This window comes from Eleutherodactylus coqui, chromosome 3 (genome assembly GCF_035609145.1).
Source record: "Eleutherodactylus coqui strain aEleCoq1 chromosome 3, aEleCoq1.hap1, whole genome shotgun sequence".
Lineage (NCBI taxonomy): Eukaryota > Metazoa > Chordata > Amphibia > Anura > Eleutherodactylidae > Eleutherodactylus > Eleutherodactylus coqui.
Genome location: NC_089839.1, coordinates 30,059,891 through 30,086,216, shown reverse-complemented (window position 1 = coordinate 30,086,216; position 26,326 = coordinate 30,059,891). Strand labels below are relative to the sequence as shown.

Genomic DNA, 26,326 nt, shown 5'->3' with positions numbered 1-26,326 from the left:
GACCCTGTCCTCTTGGGCTTTTGGAGAACCACACAGGTAACACATTTCCTTAGCTCCCTCCCCCCTGCAAGAGATTTTTGCAGATCACTGACAGTTTTTGAAAGTGCCTGTTTGGGGTCTGACCTTGTTCATCACTCTTTATCAGTATTTTACTTTCTCCTGACCTCACAGCCAAAGGGCTATAAACCCCCCTATTTTATTATACAGGAGCAGGAGATCAATCTGTCTCTGACCCAGGTGGACAGGATGCTTGAGTTCACACACAGATCTACACTCGCTAGCAGAGATCAAGAAGGAAACTTTAAACTTCTCTCACAATGGTACATGGAACCCTGCAAATGATGCGAACATTGTTCTTCCTCTTTACTAGTCACTGGTCAGACCACATATGGAATATCGTGTCCAGTTTTGGGCACCGGCACTCAAGAACATATCAGAGCTTGAACATGTTCAAAGGTGGTCAAATAAAGTAATACATGGAATGGGCGGACTACAATGCCCAGAGAAATTTTCAAAATTAGGGTTATTTAGTTTTAAAAAAGATGGCTGAGGGGCGACCCAATAACTATGTATAAAAGTATTAGGGGACAATACCGAGATCTTTCCCATCATCTATGCATACACAGGACTGTGACTATTACAAGGGGGCCATAGAAGGGGGTTATTTACCTGGGACACCCAAACTCTGCGTGGTAGAGACACCCTAAATACAATAGCAGAAGAGTGGGTAATGGACTATGATGAACTGTGTGCTGTGTTGGGATTAGGTCTGGTAGACAGGTTCAAGGTATATGTATTGTTAGAGTCCAATTAGCCAAGGTTTATTTATGTACTACTTTAATGTATAGTAGAATGTAAAGTTCTGGGAACCATTGCTGTGCTGGAACCATACTGGCAGCCACCAGATTTTTAAAGAAATTCCTGTGGTAAAGTGTGATTCCAGCCTGAGAGTGATGCCAAATATCTTAAGTGGAGAAGATGGCAGTCCTGAGCCATGACTAATTCCCTATCGTTACACTATGTATATAAGTTTACACCTGCACCACAATTCACAGCACTATACACAGTCAAAATATGAGATCTTGTGTAGTGGCCTGGAGTTGGGGTGTCTTTAGGGTAGGTGTATGTCTGTCTTGTGTGAACTGTTTTGTGGGTAGGAGGGGGAAGGCAAAGTTAAAGAGAGAAAAAAGGATTGCAGAGATGTAGTCGGTGGAAGAGAACGTGTCAGCATGAGGCTGAAGCTGATTCATGCTTCTGCCTCCGCAGAGCCGTGGGTTTGTCTAGCAATCCGTGAGATATCCTAAGATCAGGACAAAAACAAGAAGCAATAGCTTGAAATAGTGCCAGCTGAGACGTATAGCTGGACACCAAAAAGGGCAAGAAACAGGAGTGGTGAGAGGAACGTCGCGTCAGGAGAGTACCCCCTGGGATTGTCACATCAGATAACTTGGGCTGAAGACACCTAGTAATGGAAAGAAAAGTGCCTCCTAGAACAACGTATGAAAGTATGTGTAGCGAGAACAAGTCAGGAAGAAAGCCTGTGAGAAGTGATGTGTCTGAATTGTCATCTTGCTGTATTCTTGGAAAATCAAGGTCGTAAGTAAAGGAAACAGTTTGCCTCCGGTTTTGAAAGTTAACTTTGTGTGGACTCTGTTATTTACCAATAACGACCTGCGGGAAAAGAGGTACTGGCGTCACGTGACAACACCATGGAGATTTATTGCCACCATCTATATTTTGCTTGTTCTAGTTTTGTACCCGCACGCGACTGAGCTAGGCCCTTGCCACCATTGCCAGGTGGAGATCATAGAGCCACCTGTGACAACCATTTAAAGAACATTCCCGTGGTCTCCTCCACAACAGCGCACCTCAAGCTTGGATGCCGCACTTGATGATCATAATATTTAATAAGGCTTTAGCAGTAATAGTAATAAAAAATCATGAGGGGGACATTTTTCTGAAATTATCAACAGTTATTCTATTGAGGAATTCACAGTCAAACAAGATTTATGAAAGTCTCTTACCATTCACCGACACTGATATGGGTTTATCGAGTCCATTAATTTCTTCATAACTATCCTGCAAGAATCCAATAATAAAGCATAAGTAAGGAGAAAAAGACCCAGAGTTTATCTTATATCCAGATGAAGGTTGAAAACCCCTAGAACACTTGAACCAATCTGCCCTAAAAGGAGAAGGATCTTCTCAAGTGGTGATCAGACCGGATCAACATTCAACCAAGTATTTTACACATCACTTTACAGGACAAAATGCTTGGAGTCTTTCTTGCCATGGACATTGGACTTACTAACACTCAGTTCTGAGGTTATTCAGCAACATCACAGCATTTATCATTGCAGGAGATTGCACCTACTTGACTCCAGTCAGGGAGTGGAAGCTCTTATCCTTTGTGGTGAGCTTACCATGAAAAGCTGCTCACAATATTCTCAAGGTGGCTTTACATGGGCCAAGTAATGACATGAAATAAAATGTAAACAACCCCCCCCCCCCCCCACTAACATGAGTGACAGTTTTCACATGTAAACATAGGACCCAGCAGGGTACTGAACGAGAAATCATTCAGTAATTGCTAATCACTTCGTTTCAGCTCAGTAAAGTGACCAGTGGGCGAGAACTCACTCAGTGTAAACAGGCAATCATTCATCTTTGAACAACTGCTTGATCACAGTAAATGGAGGTAAGCAGCCAAAAGAGATCTGCAGTGTGCTCAGACTCCACTCACTGTAGGACTGGTGCTCCTGTGTGAAAGCATTGGGACAACTGTCTGGCGCTCTTGCAGTGGGACAACTATCGAGCAACTAGTTGAGTAATAGATGAAAGTAAAAGAAAGTTGATCCGTATAGACAGCCACCATCTTGGGGAATAAGTGAGAATAAGTTCACTAGTTGCTTCATTGCATCTTACCTAAAAATATTCACTGGTTGACTAATTATTGTCTGATATAAACAGGTAATCATTGTCTTTCAAAGATTAGCCAACAACTTTGCAGGGAGGTGTGCTCTTGTTCGGGACGACACTCGTCCCCACACATACTATCTCCCGTGCTGCAGCAGAGGAGCTAGTATCACTGGCTTACAGCGGGAAGGCTGCAGGAGCTTTCTCTTCTTATGCTCCCCACCCCTCTCCATTGACATAACATAGCGGCTGTTCAATACTGAATGGATGCTATTTACACTGAGAGATCAACGATCAGCGGCTGCTTTAAGTCAAGTCAATGGAAAGAGGCGGGGGAGCGAGAGGACAGAAATTTCCTGCAACCTCCCCACCCCCCTGCTGGCTGCTCAGTGAAGGAGCCAGCACTTCTAGCTCCCGTGCAACAGCATGATAGCATTCTGCCTTTAAAGCAGCTGACTGGCATTGTGCTGTTATTTAGTTTATATGATTTATATCTATGCTACAGATCTTTACATTTATACATGCCGAGTCTCCAAACAGGTAAAAGTTTATGAACTGTCTAGGGTGTATGCTGGCTTCTTTTATAATACCTGAAAGGATTTGAAGCCGTTATCGATCACAGCCAAAAATAACCAGATGATATAGAGTATATACTATACTACACTGCTGTCGGAGAAGATTAGTAGAAAGCTTCATTACATAAGCTTGCAGAGAATTTACTGAAATCTCAGCTTCATCTACCTGATGATCCAGTAGGACATGTTCCTCTTCCTCTGGACAATCCTGGGAATATAGAGGACTGGGACATCTCTCTGGGGGATTTCTCTGACTGGATACATCTACAGGAAATAACCAGGAGACTGAATATATTGTATATCTGATGATCAGATGATGGTAAATGTAGCCAACCCTCAAAACTGTACTCTTCCTTTACCCGGTGATGAGAGGGGCTTCTGATCCTCCATCTTGATGTCCATATACAGATCCTTGTGTCCTTCTAAATACTCCCACTCCTCCATGGAAAAATAGACAGTGACGTCCTCACACCTTATAGGAACCTGACACACACAATATACAGTCATCTGCCAGACTCCTCCCTTGGAGGTATTATATAACGTCCCCCATTCCCAGCAGCGCTCACCTCTCCGGTCAGCAGCTCAGTGATCCTGTGGGTAAGTTCTAGGATCTTCTGCTCATGAATCAGTAAATGAGGTGAAGGCTCGGTGATGGGGCTCTGGGTCTGGCTCCGTCCTCCTGACATATAGGGGGTCACACACTCACCAGACCACTTCTTCACTACTGTGTAATCCTGTGGATTGTGAGACACTGATCACTACATGGAGGCTAAGAATCCTTTTATCTTTCTCCATCATTCCCCTGGTTTACTAAAAGGGTTATATCACAATTTACTTTTATCACCTATCTATACGATAGGTGATAAAAGTCTGATTGGTAGAGATCCCATTCGTGAGACCCTCACTGATCCCAAAAATGGGGGACCTTTGACCTACTCTTCTTGTTACTGTGGGCTCACTGCACCCACCTGCAGTGACATGGAGATTGAATACAGCAGCAGTCATGCATGTGTGGCGACGCTCCATTGATTTCTATAGGGCTGAGAGAAATAACACAGTACAAATTCTGAGCCATCTCTGGCAGTCTCACTGAAAATAAATGAAATAGCACCGCGCATTTGTTACCGCCACTTCATTCAACCTCATCCTCATTGTGGGGCGAGTGGTGATAAAGCAGTGAGAATGAGAGATATTCTCAGGATTAGTGGGGGTCTCAGTGGTGCGATTGTTCTCAGTAAGAGAAACCAAGTAATCTTGTAGCTGTGATACCTATTAATGGCTAATAAAAATACATGAAGTTATAGCGAGCTTTCGAACCTACGCAGGGTTCTTCTCTTACTGAGAAAAATCACACTTTGATCTACTGGCTAACACGGTACTAAACGATCAAACTTTTATCACCTATTCTATAGATAAAAGTCAATTGTGATACAACCCCTTTAATAGAGAGAAGAGTGTCATCATGTGAACCTCTTACCTCTCCAGTTATCAAGTAGATGATCTCCAGGGTGAGGTCTAATATCTGGGCAGCCATGTGGTTTCTGTCCTTGTCCATCCTTGGTGGGTCATTGATGGAAAGGGCCATCGTCTATTTGTGAGAGTCCTGAGCCTAATGAACCTGAGGGAAACAAGAACATCTTTACTATATATAACCATCTAGTACAACCTCAATTTCAAAAAGTTGGGATACTGTGTAAAATGTAAAGAAAAAAAATGCAATGATTCGAAAATTTCATCTAACCAGATTTTATTCGCAGTAGAACATAGATCACATATCAGGAGGGTGAAGGGACACATTTCCATTTCATTAAAAAAAATTAACTCATTTAGAAATTGATGGCAGCAATGCACTTTACAAAAGTTGAGAAAAGGCAAAGTCTAGCATTGTGTATCATCTCATCTTCTTTCTACAACAGTTTGTAAGAGCTCACTCACATGGGCACATGGGTCTCACATATTACGGGTATATTTTACGTGCACGTAAAATACAGTGCTAAAATCCCATTGATTTCTGCTGGGCCACTCACATCTGTGTTTTCTTTCACGCGTATATAAGTTGGTGAATACAAAAAAACCCCATATATCCTAATTAGGTGTATAATGTCTAACAATGTATGCTATAGAGAGTTAACATACACAGCAAATACGCTTATATATGCGGACTTGCTGCGTACTGCGTATTTCATACACGTGAGAAATACACGGGACACTTATGCCCGCATGAGTCAGAACTAAACATCTGGGAATTGAGGAGGCCACTTGCTGTAGTTTTGGGAGAAAATTTTTGTCGCATTCTTGTCTCGTAGGATTTTCGTAGCTCAATAGTCCTGTGTTATGTTTGCCGATTTGTGGAATTTCTTGTTTCACGTGCAACATATTTTCTATTGATCAAAGGTCTGAACTGCAGGCAGACAGTTCAGAACTGGGACTCTTCTTCAGGTAAGCCATGCTGTTGTGATGGATGCAGTATGTGGTTTAGCATAGCCTTGCTAAATACACATGGCCTCCCCTGAAAGAGATGTCATCTGGTTGAGAGCCTATGTTGTAAGTAGATGTGTAAGCTACCCATGCCATAGGCACGCATACCATCAGAGAAGCAGGCTTTTGAACTGTGCGCTAATAACAAGCTGGATGGTCCCTCTCATCTTGAGTCCATCGTTGAGGATATGGGGGTCCATGGTTTCCAAACTGAATTTAAAATTTTGATTTGAATTTTCTGCTTTGCCTCATTCTATTTTAAATTAGCTTTGGCCCAGAGAACAGGCAGGCATTTCTGGATAGTTTTGATATGTAGCTACTTCTTTGATTGATACAGCTTTTAACTTGCATTTACATATTGCAAGATGAATTGTGTTCACAGACGATTTACAGAATCATTCCCGTTTTTTTAATACAGTGCCGTCTGAGGGCCCATAGATCTCGAGCTTCCAATATTGACTGTCGGCCTCGTCTCTTGCACACATGAATTTCTCCAGATTCTCTGAAACATTTGATGATATTATGTGCTGTAGATGGTGGGAGATTCTAAGGCTTCACAATTTTACACTGAAGAACATTTTTCTGAAATTGTTTCACAATTTTTCGACACTGTTTTTTACAGATTGGTGAACCTCTGACCATCTAGGTCTCTGAGAGACCCTGCCTCTCTAACATGCTCTTTATATACACAGTTATGTGACTTAGTAGAAAACTAATTATCCAGCTGTTTTTCATCAGTGCAACTTACTTTCACAGACTTTGTTAATCCTGCCCTAATTGTTTTGAAATGTGTTGTTGCCATTAACTTCTAAATTGGTACATTTTTAAAATGAAATAGAAGGTGAAAGGGAGACCTTTTCTGATGTTAATAAAATATGGCGATATGAGACTTCCAAATCATTTCATTCTTTATTTACTTTACATTTATACAGCATCCCAACGTTTTTGGAATTGGGGTTCTATATTACATACAGACCTATATTATATAATAATATACAACCCTCTAGTACATATACACACTGTATACAGGATATGTACATTATATATACAAACACCTGTATTATATGAGGCTGTACCCTCAAAAAGGTAGGAATAATCTTCTGGTGATTGGAGGGTTACTAGTACTGGCTTCCGTTACTAGGTGAATGTATGCAGAACCATTCTGAGGCAGTATGCCAGCCGATGTTGTTAGGAAAAGTTGTGTTCGGCTCCAGTGATTTATTATTTTTTTTAACAAGTTACGTTTTTGCCCATTTTGTGATGGCTAGTTCATACGAACAACATGCAGCTGTGAGATTTTGTTAGTTTTTCTACTGCTCAAAGCACTCGTAAAAAAAAAAATTAAAATAAATAGAGCACAATGGTGTGAATATGGAGATGGGGCAAGGACATCACGTCATTTTTCTTCAAAAATTGCTTGACACAGAACGTCTGTGGGCAGGTACATTGTCATGATGGAAGAAACCGTCACCTATTTCCTCATGCAGTGCTGAATGTTAAGCGATTTTTGACTAAAAACAGCATGACACCCTTGTGCGCCTTTTTTATCTCTCCAAATTTGAGGAACATTAAGATTAGGAGTGCATTGCCCTCCGACACGCAAAAAGGAACTTATCCCTGTAATGTAAGGAGCTGTAAGACCTGCTTACATGTACGGACCAGAGACAAGATACAGATCCCCAACACACAGCAGGACTATAAGATCCCGGGGACATTTACGTGTTCCACGTTTGATATTGTGTATCTGTTCCTGTGCAGTAAATGTCCTGTTGGGGGCCTTTATGTTGGAAGAACAGGACAAAAACTGAAAGCCAGGATGAGGTCTCACCACACAATTAAAAAAAGAAAAATAGATTTAACTGTGACGGAGAACTTCTCTAGTCACGGACACAACATAGAACACATGAAAGTTACAGCATAATACATACATTATACACAGACAACTGTATTATATAACTATATAACCCTCTAGTACATATATACACTGTATACAGGATAATACATACATTATATATACACACAACTGTATTATATAACTATATAACCCTCTAGTACATATATACACTGTATACAGGATAATACATACATTATATATACACACCTAACATAACATAGTACATAAGGCTGAATAAAGACAATGTCCATCTAGTCCAGCCTGTTTAGCCTCCTGTTTTGTTGATCCAGAGGAGGGAAAAAAAAAACCAAGAGCAGAAGCCAATTAGCCCTTTTGGGGAAAAAATTCCTTCCCGACTCTCTTATGGCAATCAGACTGTTCCCTGCATCAACCCCTAATAGTTCTTACCTGCCTGTATACCTGGATTAACAAATAACCTTAGTTTAATAGCCTATAATATATCTTTCCTCTCTAGAAAGACATCAAGTCCTCTTTTAAACTCCTCTATGGATTTTGCCATCACTACGTCCTCAGGCAGAGAGTTCCACAGTCTAACTGCTCTAACAGTAAAGAACCCTTTTCTATGTTGGTGATGAAACCAGAATTCTTCTCATCATAGCGGATGCCCTCTTGTTACCGTAGTAGTCCTGGGTATAAACAGATCCGGGGAGAGATCCTTGTATTGTCCCCTCATGTACTTATACATGGTTATTTGGTCGCCCCTTAACCTTCTTTTTTCTCGAGTAAATAGTCCCAATTTTGATAGCCTCTCTGGGTATTCTAGTTCTGTCATTCCATGTACTAGCTGGGCGCTCTTCTTTGAACCCCCTCCAATACCGTAACATCTGTATTATATAACTATATATACCCTCTAGTAGATATACACACTGTATACTGTGTTAAGAAAATTGTAGATCAATGTATCAGTTAATTGTTTTTCTATTAGATTGTAGACTAGAAAGATATAGCATGATGCTAGTATAAGTAGTAAAGGGGTTAAACTAAACTTTTTCTATACCAGTACGTGGTAGACAGACAGAAGATAAGAGTTTCCCAGACCCCCCCTACCTTGCATTCCTTTTTACTGAATTCATAATGGTGTCATTGTATGTTATAGTTACACCTTAAAAGGTGTAACTTATGTTAAACATTTTAGTTGTACTCTATCATGTATTATTATTAATCTTGGAGGTATGTACTTTTCCTGTAATGTCATTTATGGTATATAAACCACATACACCTTAGAATAAATTAGAAATCATTTGATACCACAACAAGGCTGGTGTGATTTGTATTTCTCCTGGGTCCCAGACTTTCTGCACAAGATTTGGGATGGTCTTCTCCTTGATAAACACATAAATTCTCCTTACATTTTTGGTCCTTCGAGCTGGAAGAATTCACCGCAGAGGAAAAGGACAGTCTGGCTGTGAAAAGGTGGGTCTGAAGTACTCTCCAATCATTAAAAGACCTCAGTCTTGCTTAGACGTCATTAGAGGCCAGTCGGGCATCCTGTCTGAAACAGTGATGTTTTGCAAACTAGCCTGAGAATTTAGAAGCCTCCCGGATAACGTGTAGTAAGTATAACAATGGTTAATCTTTTTTTCTCTCTTCTTCTTCTGTATACTTTAGTGTTAGTAGAAATTACAATGTGTATTGAAAATGAAAAGCAAGTATAGGTGATTTGGTTGTCAAGGGGCAATAGCAGTAGTCTATGTGAGACCATAGCCATTGTGAATAGGTCACTCTGGGAAAGAAAACTCCTTCCCCAGATATCCAAGATCGCTTTCAAATATCTCCGGTGAGTGTCAGATGGAAGTTTTCCTCAAATATTCTTTTATTCTATAAATATTGGTCATAGATGCTTGAAAAGGGCCACTAAGTTGGCCAAAATGCGTTACACAGGATGAGGAACCTCATTATCAAAGGTTTTGGACTCTATATACATCTTGTATGAACTTTTTGACCAGTATTTATGGAATAAAAGAATATTTGAGGAAAACTTCCATCTGACACTCACCGGAGATATTTGGAAGCGATCTTGGATATCAGGGGAAGGAGTTTTTTTTTCCTGAGTGACCTATTCACATAGGGATACCTCCTTACCCCATTAAGTGAGTACCCATATCTCTTATCTTCTCCTCTCTATGAGCGCATTATCTTTTATATTCTAATCATACTTTCCCCCCAATATATTTGGGGTCTTTTTTTATATTGCACATGAGGCTCTCCATTTTGGTGGATATCGAGAGGATTGAAGCAAATAAGACAGAAAGTAGAGACCCAATCATGGCGCTGTCATTCCTATATTAGACCACAGCCATTGTGAGAAGGCTATAGGAAAGAATTACTCCATGCAGCACGTTAAAGAGGAGGTTAAATGATGTCATGGGACACAGGGGTGTCCAGGAACTTTACTTCTTATCTTCCTACTACTTCTTTTTCTTTGATATTGTGTTATAGAGTAACTAAGAATATATAAAGAGGGCGGCCGCCTACTAATATATTGTAATATTTGTATTGTTGTCTTATACTGCATGAAGCGAATATGTGAATGATTGAGATAAGCGGATCTGATACGTGGGCACGGACCTTTTGGACACATTGTTGTGTGTTGTTTTCGGACAAGACACTTGATTGTGTTCAATGTTCACAGGCCCTACTCGGAAAGGCAAAAAGGAGTCTTCGTGTATATAGCAAAGCACTGATTCTGGTCAGGAACCTTTGCATTTCACTGTATATTTCAGTGGCCAAAGGCTTGTTTTATGTTGTTTGCCTTTTAAATCAATGTCAAGAACATAATTACTAATAATGGGAAATACAAACTGTAAAGCATTCTCCTGTACGTGTCTCTGTTGTTATCAATGACAGGGAGTCCTTGAAGGAGTTAAGAAGTACATGCACAAGTTAAATCCTGACTATGTCAAATATTGTGACAAGTGGGAAAAGAAATATGGATTTGAAAATAAATTAGAAGTCCCTAGTTGTGAAAAATTGTGATAAAATACAGACAAAATCAGCTAAAGATCAGCAGAAATACGGAATATCCGCTGCTAAAGCCTGGTTAAAAGAAGTCCCAAACTGTCACGCCTATATAAAAAAAATAGACCCCCGACAGTTTGATGAACAATTCAGAGTTAATGAGGGGTTTCAAATTAAATGAAAAAAATAGGGAGAGCAGCTAGAAGAATTCTAGGGCCAGATTGGAGTTCTGCAGAAGGAAATTAGACTGGGAGGGGAGGAGATGGTAGACCCCTTCCATAGGATAATCAGGGAGAGAGATGATCCTACTGCTGCATATAATCAGCCATTAAAGAATGCATTTGTAAGTGGAGTAAAGAAGGAAATAGGAGGTTATATAATGAACTATATGGTTACCCTTAGGACGAGATCATCGCAGGATGTTTTGGAATATGCAAAACATGCAGAAAAGCTTTACAAATAAAAGGGTGAGAAAGTCAGAGAGGTCATTGGACAGTAAAAGAATGTGGAAGTAGAGGAGAGGAATAAGCAGAGGTGGGATACAGCTCAAGGATTTAAATGTGTGTTTGAATGTCCTGAGAAACAATGTTCTTAGGCACCTTGGGGGAAAATGACTAGGAGGGGTGAATGTACAACATTTGGAGGATCTCTTGGCAATTTCTACTTTCTGAGATAGATCTCCAAGTGAATGGGTGGATGATTACTTTCCTGGGGGAGCCACCAGGACATTAATACATCTCAATATGTACCAAATGTAAAATGTAGTAAGTCATATCATGGTAAGAGGGGTTAATGGCTGGACCCACTGGGAATCCCTCTCTGAACCAGCTATCATATAGGACCCAGGGACAAATAAGTCTGTAAAATGACAGATTATATTGTCTCTAATATGTCCAGTAAATTTGTTGAGATGAGATATTATGACAAAATTAGGTATACCTTCACCAGAGTACCTCATGGCTATTGTGAATCTCCAACAATTTTCTCCCAGGCTATGTCAGCAAACTTAGCCCAGTTCCAGCCTCCTAGAGGTAGTCAGATACTACTGTATGTTGATAACTAGCAGAAGATAGTGAAGAGAATTGTATGGGGGACAGAGTCGCACTTTTAAGGTTTCTCTATAAGCAAGGCCATAAAGTAAACAGGTAGAAACTCCAATACTGTCAGCAAATGGTTAAATATTTGGGGTATAACCTGTCAGATGAAGGTAGGCAAGCAATTCTGGATGCTCCAAAACTACAAACAAATGATGTCTTTTTGGGGAATGACGAACTGCTACAGAGCCTGGATGCCAAATTATGCATCACTGACACCGCCTCTTACTAGATTCATCAATGATGAACCTCTGGCTGCAGCTGACAGGATCCAGTGGGATGCGCCGTCTAAGGAAGCCTTTGTCAGCACAAAGGGCTTGCTGTAGTTCGACAGCCCCCAATACTGATGTGCCCATCAGAGTCTGTTTTAACCTGTTGACTCAAGAGAAGGCTATATGACCTCTGTCTTAACTCAGGAACACGTTGGGAAACAGACCACTGGCATTCCACTCTTGCAGACTAGATCCAGTGGCCAAGCAGTTCCACCCTGTGTACAAGCGGTAGTAGCGGCAGCGGAAGCAGTCAAATCTTCTGCCACTATAGTGCTGTTCCCTCACTCATACTGAAAGTACCACACGCAGTTGGTTATACTCATATCTTAGTCCTTCTAGACATCTCTCCTGCATAACACTACTGCTCTCACAGCCACACCTGACGATGAAGAGTTGTACTACACTCCATCCATCTACCTTCAGATGGTACTCCACACAACTGTCTAGGAGAGATGGCACAAAAGGTGTTACCCAGACCAGATCTGCAGGATGTATCTCTTGTAGATGCTGAATACACTCTCTTTGTAGATAGTTTTTTTTTTCTGTGGAGATGTACAACCCATTTTACCTAAATCTTTCTTCAGCTATGCAGCAGTTTTGAGCCATGGCCTGTGTCATGTCTCAACAGGGGAGATGGTAGCACTTATATCTAAAGTAGTCACAACCAATGGGTTTACAAACTACTCTAAAAATGTTAGTTTGTCTTGTATTATTTGTGCTAAACACAATGCACAAGGGAATATAAGACCAAGGAGGGGGCGCTGTCCTACACCTCAGTATCCCTTCCAACACATTTGTATGGACTACATAGAATTAAACAAATGTGAAGGTAAGAAATACTGCCTAGTTATCATAGATGCTTTAGCCAAGTGGGTAGAAGTGTTTCCCACAGGTCAGTCGGATGCAGCCACAGTGGCTAAAGCATTACCAGGGGAAATAATACCAGGTGATTGGGTCCTCATCAAGGTGAAATAAAAAAAAAAAGAACTGGAAGACCCCAAAATGGGAAGGACCTTACCAGGTACTCCTCACCACTCCTACTGCAATAAAGATTGCTGAAAGGCAGACCTGGATTCACCAATCTCACTGTAAAAAGGTAACACAGGCACAGAAGGGACAGTGTTCTGAGGGGGTTCTAGTGCAGCCCGCTACAAAGGGGGGTCCACATTAGGTGGACTCCATCTCAACCCGGTGAAGAAATTCATACCCCTTCCCCCTGTGCCTCCTCAGTAAGGGCATTTCTTTTAGGAGTATTGGTGAATCTGGGGAACACTATTGATGACAGCCCGGAAATTGTCAGAGGTGATCATCATATTTACCCCGATCCTACACAATGGGATGATGCTAGTAGAGCTCTGAATTTAACTTTTATAGAAGGAGTGACTAGCACCATACTGTTAGATATGTGCCAGATGAGGGACGTGTTGGTATTGCAAACAAAGGAATAAGGCGTGGCTAGATGCTTGCCTGGCTTGATAGTACTCTTTGTCAGGCAACATCCCTGGTGGCCATTTTAGTGCCAGTCATGGTCTGCGGCCATTTCAGTACCTGCTGTAATGCCTTTGGCCGCCGCCCAAGCGCCATCTTGACTTCTCATCTCCCATAGCTGTACCTTTTACCTAGCATCCCAATTGCACTGATTATAGTACACAGCACCAGTGATTAGTACCTTCTCTGAATTGTGTAGGAATAGTCAGAACCCTTCATCCCATGTCCTCTGTGTCTTGATGATATGTTGTCTACCTTAGGTGTGTGCTATAAGATAGGGCCAGTATGATACTGCGGGATATTTAATCATAGCAGAGGAATATGTATGGTCTCCTTCAGATAAGTGTCAGGTAGTGAGGGGACAGGTTGCTTTGGGTGACGGTAGTGAGGCGCCAGGTTGCTTTGGGTGACGGTAGTACTGACAAGGAACAGGGATAGTAGGCTACAGGACAGAAGGGATAATTACATGATGCAGATAGTCCTGGGATAAGACAGTGAAGGAATAAAAGTTTACAGTAGTATTAAATGACGTTGACAGACAATGGCCTGAGTGCTGCTCTGTGTGGTGGGGTTAGCTCACAAATGGTTAAATCATCTGTTACATTGGAATGCTTGTTTCACTTTCACCCTCACCCCTACCTTTCAGCTTTAGAGTTCAATGAGAAGAAGGGAGAGGGGAGTGTGTGACTGACTCTTTAACGTAGTAATCTGAGAATGATGCTCTGCTTGCTTGAAATGAATAGACTTATAAAGAAGATGATCATGAATGAAGTTTAGTATAAACTTGTGTGAATAGGAAACGTACATTCTTGCTGTTATTTGTGTACATGTCAGTTCTGTGATTGGTTTGTAGTGAGTTTGATTGTTAAATAGTGTTTGCTGTTGTGTTTTCAGTGTGATAATGTCATGTAAGAAAAAAAAAAAAAAGTTGTTGATAATGTAAAACCTGAGTGTTCCTATTAACCCCTTTCCGCTCCAGGATGTACATTTACGTCCTGGAGCGTCGGGGGATGTATGCAGAGAGGTCGCGGGGTGACCTCTCTGCATACAGCACGGACATCAGCTGTTTACTACAGCTGACACCCGCGGGCAATAGCCGCAATCGGCCAATCGCAGCTATTAACCCTTTAAATGCTGCTGTTAATTCTGACAGCGGCATTTAAAGCTCCCAAACTCTGTTCGGGGGTCCCGTATGCCCCCCCGCGGTGAGATTGGGGAAGCCATGCAGGTATCATGGCTTCTGCGGGCCTGCCTTGAGAGACTGCCTATCAAGCCATCCCCGTGGGGTGGCTTGATAGGCTGCCTGTCAGAATGCAGTATGACGCAATGCTGGCAGGGATTGTGCCTTGATACAGCTAATAATGCCTGTGCACCCCATGATCTCATAAGGCAATAGCAAGGGCCGTGTCCGGAGAACTAGGAACACCTCTCCCAAAGGTTCCTTTGACGCCAGTGTTTACTTGGATGCAATCGGGGTCCCAAGGACGAGTATAGGGCAAGAAATCAGACAGCTGCAGGGGTTTTGAGTCTCTTCTTGCATGGTGAGCAACAGTGGATAAAAATGTCGACTGGATTAATTACATATACTATAACCAACAGGGATTTGGTAATTATATAAGAGATGCAATCAGGGGCCTAGTGGAACAACTAGGACCTACCTCACTTATTGCATGGCAAAATAGAATGGCTCTTGTTATGTTACTAGCAGAAAAAGGAGGAGTTTGTAAAATGATTGGAGGATATTGTTGTATTATCATTCCTAATAACACAGCACCAGATAGTACCTGAGCACTGGAAGGGTTAAATGCATAATAAAACTAGCTGATAACTCTTGCATAGACGATCCATTCAGGGACTGGTTGAAAGCTTGTTCGGACACTGGTCACAATTCATATACTCCACACTAGTCTCTGTGTCAGTATTTGCCTCCATGCTAGTACTCTGCGGTTGCTGCTGTATTCCATGTAATTCCGAGGACGGCTACAAAACCTTATTGACACTTCCATCACCAAAACTATGTTCCAAAATATACAAGATGATATAGCATCCTGCTAGTATAAGTAGTGAAGGGGTTAAACGAAACCTTTCCTCTATGAGGGATAAACACAGACAGGAGATAAGACAGTCTCCCAGGCCCCCCCTCGCATTCCTATTCACTGAACTCATAACGCTTTCATTGTATGTTATAGTTACACCTTAAAAGGTGTAACTTATGTTAAACATTTTAGTTGTACCCTATCATGTATTATCATTAATCTTGGAGGTATGTACTTTTCCTGTGATGTCATTTATGGTATATAAACCACATACACCTTAGAGTAAATTAGAAATCATTTGATACCGCAACAAGGCTGGTGTGATTTGTATTTCTCCTGGGTCCCAGACTTTCTGAACGAGATCTGGGATTGTCTTGTCCTTGATAAACACATAAATTCTCCTTACATACAGGATAATACATAAATTTATATATACACACACACACCTGTATTATATAACTATATACACCCTCTAGTACATATATACACTGTATACAGGATAATACATACATTATATACACACACACCTGTATTATATAACTATATACACCCTCTAGTACATATATACACTGTATACAGGATAATACATACATTATATACACACACACCTGTATTATATAACTATATACACCCTCTAGTACATATATAAACTGTATACAGGATAATACATACATTATATACACACACACCTGTATTATATAACTATATACACCCTCTAGTACATATATACACTGTATACAGGATAATACATACATTATATATACACACCTGTATTATATAACTATATACACCCTCTAGTACATATATACACTGTATACAGTATAATACATACATTATATACACACACCTGTATTATATACCTATATACACCCTCTAGTACATATATACACTGTATACAGGATAATACATACATTATATACACACACCTGTATTATATAACTATATACCCCCTCTAGTACATATATACACTGTATACAGGATAATACATACATTATATACACACACCTGTATTATATAACTATATACACCCTCTAGTACATATATACACTGTATACAGGATAATACATACATTATATATACACAGCTGTATTATATAACTATATACCCCCTCTAGTACATATATACACAGTATACAGGATAATACATACATTATATACACACACCTGTATTATATAACTATATACACCCTGTAGTACATATATACACAGTATACAGGATAAAACATACATTCTATATCCACCTATATTATATAACTATATACACCCTCTAGTACATATATACATTCTATACAGGATAATATATACATTATATATACACACCTGTATTATATAACTATATACACCCTCTAGTACATATATACACTGTATACAGGATAATACATACATTATATATACACACCTGTATTATATACCTATATACACCCTCTAGTACATATATACACTGTATACAGAATAATACATACATTATATATACACACACCTGTATTATATAACTATATACCCCCTCTAGTACATATATACACTGTATACAGGATAATACATACATTATATACACACACACCTGTATTATATACCTATATACACCCTCTAGTAAATATATACACTTTATACAGGATAATACATACATTATACACACACACCTGTATTATATAAAGCTATATACCCCCTCTAGTACATATATACACTGTATACAGGATAATACATACATTATATACACACACCTGTATTATATAAAGCTATATACACCCTCTAGTACATATATACACTGTATACAGGATAATACATACATTATATATACACAGCTGTATTATATAACTATATACCCCCTCTAGTACATATATACACTGTATACAGGATAATACATACATTATATATACACACCTGTATTATATAACTATATACACCTCTAGTACATATATACACTGTATACAGGATAATACACACATTATATACACACACCTGTATTATATAAAGCTATATACACCCTCTAGTACATATATACACTGTATACAGGATAATACATACATTATATATACACAGCTGTATTATATAACTATATACCCCCTCTAGTACATATATACACTGTATACAGGATAATACATACATTATAAATACACACCTGTATTATATAACTATATACACCTCTAGTACATATATACACTGTATACAGGATAATACACACATTATATACACACACACCTGTATTATATAAAGCTATATACACCCTCTAGTACATATATACACTGTATACAGGATAATACATACATTATATATACACAGCTGTATTATATAACTATATACCCCCTCTAGTACATATATACACTGTATACAGGATAATACATACATTATATATACACACACCTATATTATATAACTATATACACCCTCTAGTACATATATACATTGTATACAGGATAATACATACATTATATACACACCTGTATTATATAACTATATACTCCCTCTAGTACATATATACACTGTATACAGGATAATACATACACTATATACATACCTGTATTATATAACTATATACACCCTCTAGTACATATATACACTGTATACAGGATAATACATACATTATATACACACCTGTATTATATAACTATATACTCCCTCTAGTACATATATACACTGTATACAGGATAATACATACACTATATACACACCTGTATTATATAACTATATACTCCCTCTAGTACATATATACACTGTATACAGGATAATACATACACTATATATACACCTGTATTATATAACTGTATACACCCTCTAGTACATATATACACTGTATACAGGATAATACATACATTATACACACACACCTGTATTATATAACTATATACACCCTCTAGTACATATATACACTGTATACAGGATAATACATACATTATATATACACACCTGTATTATATAACTATATACACACATATATATATATATATATATATATATACATACACACACACTGTATACAGGATAATACATACATTATATATACATACCCTGTATTATATAACTATATACACCCTCTAGTACATATATACACTGTATACAGGATAATACATACATTATATACACACCTGTATTATATAACTATATACACCCTCTAGTACATATATACACTGTATACAGGATAATACATACATTATATACACACACCTGTATTATATAACTATATACACCCTCTAGTACATATATACACTGTATACAGAATACATACATTATATATACACACCTGTATTATATAACTGTATACACCCTCTAGTACATATATACACTGTATACAGGATAATTCATACATTATATACACACCTGTATTATATAACTATATACACCCTCTAGTACATATATACACTGTATACAGGATAATACATACATTATATATACACACCTGTATTATATAACTATATACCCCCTCTAGTACATATATACACTGTATACAGGATAATACATACATTATATATACACACCTGTATTATATAACTATATACTCCCTCTAGTACATATATACACTGTATACAGGATAATACATACATTATATATACACACACCTGTATTATATAACTATATACCCCCTCTAGTACATATATACACTGTATACAGGATAATACATAGATTATATACACACCTGTATTATATAACTATATACACCCTCTAGTACATATATACACTGTATACAGAATAATACATACATTATATACACACCTGTATTATATAACTATATACACCCTCTAGTACATATATACACTGTATACAGGATAATACATACATTATATACACCCCTGTATTATATAACTATATACACCCTCTAGTACATATATACATTGTATACAGGATAATACATACATTATATACACACACCTGTATTATATAACTATATACACCTCTAGTACATATATACACTGTATACAGGATAATACATACATTATATACACACCTGTATTATATAACTATATACACCCTCTAGTACATATATACACTGTATACAGGATAATACATACATTATATATACACACCTATATTATATAACTATATACACCCTCTAGTACATATATACACTGTATACAGGATAATACATACATTATATACACACCTGTATTATATAACTATATACACCTCTAGTACATATATACACTGTATACAGGATAATACATACATTATATACACACCTGTATTATATAACTATATACACCCTCTAGTACATATATACACTGTATACAGGATAATACATACATTATATATACACACACCTGTATTATATAACTATATACACCTCTAGTACATATATACATTGTATACAGGATAATACATACATTATATATACACACCTGTATTATATAACTATATACACCCTCTAGTACATATATACACTGTATACAGGATAATACATACATTATATATACACACGCCTGTATTATATAACTATATACACCCTCTAGTACATATATACTGTATACAGGATAATACATACATTATATATACACACCTGTATTATATAACTATATACTCCCTCTAGTACATATATACACTGTATACAGGATAATACATACATTATATATACACACACCTGTATTATATAACTATATACACCTCTAGTACATATATACATTGTATACAGGATAATACATACATTATATATACACACCTGTATTATATAACTATATACACCCTCTAGTACATATATACACTGTATACAGGATAATACATACATTATATATACACACACCTGTATTATATAACTATATACACCCTCTAGTATATATATACACAGTATACAGGATAATACATACATTATATATACACACCTGTATTATATAACTATATACACCCTCTAGTACATATATACACTGTATACAGGATAATACATACATTATATACACACCTGTATTATATAACTATATACACCCTCTAGTACATATATACACTGTATACAGGATAATACATACATTATATATACACACCTGTATTATATAACTATATACACCCTCTAGTACATATATACACTGTATACAGGATAATACATACATTATATGATTGTTCTCAGCAAGAGAAACGACGTAATCTTGTAGATATGATACCTTTTAATGGCTAACAAAAATACATGATGTAATAATAGCGAGCTTTCGTACCAACGCAGGGTACTTCTTCCGGCTTAAATGGATTGGATCTGAAGAGGCATGCATATTTATACACACTTATAACATACATACTTATGACAAGGCACAGATATGGATGTGATTGGTTCGCACTTAAAAGGAATTCTGCAAACCAGAAAACAAACTTTTTTTGTCTAGGCACTGATAGCGGAGTGAAAGTTTTATGGTCTCTAAATTACTGTTGGAGGGGGGGGGGGGGGGGGGAAGGTCAACAGGCTCGAATTGTTATAAGAGATACACAAACATTTTTAGCTAAATACTGATAAGGGAGTGAAAGTTTATGGTCCCTGAATTACTGTTGATGGGGGTCTTATCTGTGCAATCAAGTCTCACACTTCCCATTCACGCATAAATCCTGGGGAATAGTTTAACCCAGTATTCAGCGTGTCAAAGGTTGTTATCAATTTATATTCCCAAATTCTTCTGTGGTTTTGTGACTTGAAACCACCCTTCAATATCAAAACTCTCATATCTCCTATGTCATGTCCATGGTTAGAGAAGTGTTCGGCCACAGCTAATTCTCTTCTTCTGTGTTCAATCGTGTGGCGATGAGATCTCATCCTGGCTTTCAGTTTCTGTCCTGTTTCTCCAACATAAAGACCCCCAACAGGACATTTACTGCACATGATCAGGTACACAACATTGGACGAGGAACATGTGAATGTCCCTGGGATCTTATAGTCCTGCTGTGTGTTGGGGATCCGTATCCTGTCCGCAGTCAGTACATGTGAGCAGGTCTTACAGCTCCTTACATTACAGGGATAAGTTCCTTTTTGTGTGTCAGAGGGTAATGCACTCCTGATTATAAAGTTCCTCAAGTTAGGAGGTTGCCTGTAACACAGAAGCGGAGGGTCCGGGAATATGGTTTTCAGACGGTCATCCTTGTGCAGGGTATGGTGGAGTTTTCTTGCGGTTTTCCTTAGTACCTCTAGTTGCGGATTGTAGGTCACTACTAGAGGCACACGATTGTTTCTTTCCTTCTCCTTGTATTGGAGTAGTTGACTTCTGGGTATCCTGGTGGCTCTGGTGATTTGGTCATCAATTGAGGTGGGATGGTAGCCCTGATTTATAAATGTTCTTTTAAGATGGTACAAATGTTCCTCTCTGTCTGTTGGGTTGGAGCAGATCCGGTTGTATCTGATGGCCTGGCTGTAGACAATGGACTACAAAAAAAGTTTGTTTTCTGGTTTGCAGAATTCCTTTTAAGTGCGAACCAATCACATCCATATCTGTGCCTTGTCATAAGTATGTATGTTATAAGTGTGTATAAATATGCATGCCTCTTCAGATCCAATCCATTTAAGCCGGAAGAAGTACCCTGCGTTGGTACGAAAGCTCGCTATTATTACATCATGTATTTTTGTTAGCCATTAAAAGGTATCATATCTACAAGATTACGTCGTTTCTCTTGCTGAGAACAATCACATTTTGCTCTACTGGCTAACACGGTACCAGATCTTTGTTTTCATTATACATACATTATATACACACACCTGTATTATATAACTAGATACACCCTCTTGTACATATATACACTGTATACAGGATAATACATACATTATATACACACACCTGTATTATATAACTATATACACCTCTAGTACATATATACACTGTATACAGGATAATACATACATTATATACACACACCTGTATTATATAACTATATACCCCCTCTAGTACATATATACACTGTATACAGGATAATACATACATTATATACACACCTGTATTATATAACTATATACACCCTCTAGTACATATATACACTGTATACAGGATAATACATACATTATATACACACCTGTATTATATAACTATATACACCTCTAGTACATATATACACTGTATACAGGATAATACATACATTATATACACACACCTGTATTATATAACTATATACCCCCTCTAGTACATATATACACTGTATACAGGATAATACATACATTATATATATACACACCTGTATTATATAACTATATACCCCCTCTAGTACATATATACACTGTATATAAGATAATACATACATTATATATACACACACCTGTATTATATACCTATATACACCCTCTAGTACATATATACACTGTATACAGGATAATACATACATTATATACACACACCTGTATTATATAACTATATACACCCTCTAGTACATATATACACTGTATACAGGATAACACATACATTATATATACACACACCTGTATTATATAACTATACACACCTCTAGTACGTATATACACTGTATACAGGATAATACATACATTATATATACACACCTGTATTATATAACTATATACACCCTCTAGTACATATATACACTGTATACAGGATAATACATACATTATATATACACACCTGTATTATATAACTATATACACCCTCTGGTACATATATACACTGTATACAGGATAATACATACATTATACACACACCTGTATTATATAACTATATACACCCTCTAGTACATATATACACTGTATACAGGATAATACATACATTATATACAGACACCTGTATTATATAACTATATACACCCTCTAGTACATATATACACTGTATACAGGATAATACATACATTATATACACACCTGTATTATATAACTATATACACCTCTAGTACATATATACACTGTATACAGGATAATACATACATTATATACACACACCTGTATTATATAACTATATACCCCCTCTAGTACATATATACACTGTATACAGGATAATACATACATTATATATATACACACCTGTATTATATAACTATATACACCCTCTAGTACATATATACACTGTATACAGGATAACACATACATTATATATACACACACCTGTATTATATAACTATACACACCTCTAGTACGTATATACACTGTATACAGGATAATACATACATTATATATACACACCTGTATTATATAACTATATACACCCTCTAGTACATATATACACTGTATACAGGATAATACATACATTATATATACACACACACACACCTGTATTATATAACTATACACACCTCTAGTACGTATATACACTGTATACAGGATAATACATACATTATATATACACACCTGTATTATATAACTATATACACCCTCTAGTACATATATACACTGTATACAGGATAATACATACATTATATACACACACCTGTATTATATTACTATAAACACCCTCTAGTACATATATACACTGTATACAGGATAACACATACACTATATACACACCTGTATTATATAACTATATACCCCCTCTAGTACATATATACACTGTATACAGGATAATACATACATTATATATACACACCTGTATTATATAACTATATACACCCTCTAGTACATATATACACTGTATACAGGATAATACATACATTATATATACACACCTGTATTATATACCTATATACACCCTCTAGTACATATACACTGTATACAGGATAATACATACATTATATATACACACCTGTATTATATAACTATATACACCCTCTAGTACATATATACACTGTATACAGGATAATACATACATTATATATACACACCTGTATTGTATAGGTAATGGCTAAATCCTATACTGGATAAAGACCGTCTGACGTCAACAGGTCATGTGACATTCTTTAGCCACGTGACTCTCTTACAAAGGCGGGCTCTAAAGAAATTAGCATTTCCCGTGCTGAGTAGTAAATGCCGCCAGTAGAAAGAAGGTTTGGAGACACAGGAGGAGTAACAGCAGTTCAGTGGTGACAGGACCTTTGGTGATGTCATAGTCCTGCATCAGTTGGATTGGTGATGTAAATTCATGCCTGCAGGACCTTCGATGACACTAGATGGGTCACATGACAGGAAGTGAGTATCACCACTGCTCACCCCTCCCCTCATGCAGATCACATGACCATTACATCATCACAGGTCCTGTAGTCACTAGGATAGACCATCTACACAGATGAATAGGGTTATAGCACAAACTGAGTCTCTCCTCTGGTGCTCCCCCAGCTCTCTGACTGCTCTTTATTATTCACCGCCTCTTCTTTTTCTCTTGCTGATGAGCTTCCTCAGTTTTTGGTCTGCTCATTATTTCCATCTTCGCGGCCCCTATTGGTCAAACTATCAGCAAATTTGGCTTTCGGTGTCATCTCTATACCGACAACACCCAATTATATACATCTACCTGTGATATCATTACTAAAGAACGCCACTAGGGTATATGGAACAATACCTCTGTAGCGCCACCTATCAGAAGGCAGCATTCCTGCAAGTCAATGTCAGACTCTTTATACAAGCCTTATAACAATGCCTAGGAATTGTAAGCCAAGCCAGAATCCATACACAGACAGCTGTTTCGGGGCTATTGCCCCTCATCAGAGTGCAGCAGATTTCTTGGTTAGCTAGTGAGAGGCCTATAGGCCTGGGTTGGGAAGGGTATCAGATCTCCTTAGGCCTCATTCACACAAGCTTATGCGTACACTGCGTGAACCGGTTGCGTTTTTTTACTTTGCATGGCAGCGTTACGTATAAACGCTGCTCATATATGTAATTGCGAATGTACAGGATGTTATATGCAGCCCATAGAGAACAATAGCACTCTATTGACACGCTAAAATAGAACATGCTGTGGTTTTTTTTTTTTTTTGCGCTTACTATATGAATTAAGAAACGCTAGTGTGAGAGGGATGTATACGAAAAGCGATGTACTGTATTTGAATTGCCGCGATATACCACGTATTATATGCCCAGGTAATACGCAATTCAAATAAGTTCATGTGAATGAGTCCTAAAAGAGAGCACCTAGAAGGTGTCTGATGAGACTTATAAGGCCATTCATGCTCCTCTGGAAAATATACAGATAGGGAAAATGGAACAATACCTCTGCAGCGCCACCTATTGGAAGGCAGCATTCCTGCAAGTCAATGTTAGACTCTTTGTACAAGCCCTGTTACAATGACTGGGAATTGTAAGCCAAGCCCGAATACCATACACAGACAGCTGTTTCGGGTCAGCACCTTCCAATAGGTGGCACTGCAGAGGTTTTATTCCATCTTCCTTACTTGCATATTTCCCAGAGGAGCATGGGTGACCTTATAAGTCTCCTTACATCTTCTAAATGCTCCACTTAAGGAGCAACAATACCTTTCCTGACGTAAAAAACGCCAGTGATTGTCTTCCAATATATCTAACACCATGTTGTCTATCTAAAACTGAATCTCTCAAAAACAGAACTTCTTGCGTTTCTGCCATTTATTTACTGAGCAAAACCTTATTTTTATTTCAGTGTGCAGTATCACCATATCTCCTCGTCAGCACACCTGCTGTCTTGGGGTCATATTTGACTTTGATCTTTCCTTCAGTCCCCATTTTCATGTCACCTACAGCTCAAAAACATCTTCAGAATCCGCCCCTTTCTCATTATTGAGACATCAAACCCCCTTATTGT

At 37.9% G+C, this 26,326-nt stretch overlaps 1 protein-coding gene across 1 annotated transcript in view; it reads right to left on the bottom strand.

Annotated features, from left to right (window-relative positions):
• The window catches only part of LOC136620115 (oocyte zinc finger protein XlCOF7.1-like), an 80,683-nt gene extending 55,977 nt beyond the window's left edge, over positions 1–24,706 (bottom strand). Inside the window, exons 1-6 of the mRNA XM_066594835.1 lie at positions 24,438–24,706; positions 4,969–5,109; positions 4,058–4,225; positions 3,851–3,974; positions 3,658–3,755; positions 2,025–2,079 (exon numbers count right to left, since the gene is read on the bottom strand). Coding sequence (XP_066450932.1) covers positions 2,025–2,079; positions 3,658–3,755; positions 3,851–3,974; positions 4,058–4,225; positions 4,969–5,076 — 553 coding nt within the window. The 5' untranslated portion in view covers positions 5,077–5,109; positions 24,438–24,706. The remainder of the gene's footprint in view (positions 1–2,024; positions 2,080–3,657; positions 3,756–3,850; positions 3,975–4,057; positions 4,226–4,968; positions 5,110–24,437) is intronic.
• Positions 24,707–26,326: the final 1,620 nt, after the last annotated feature.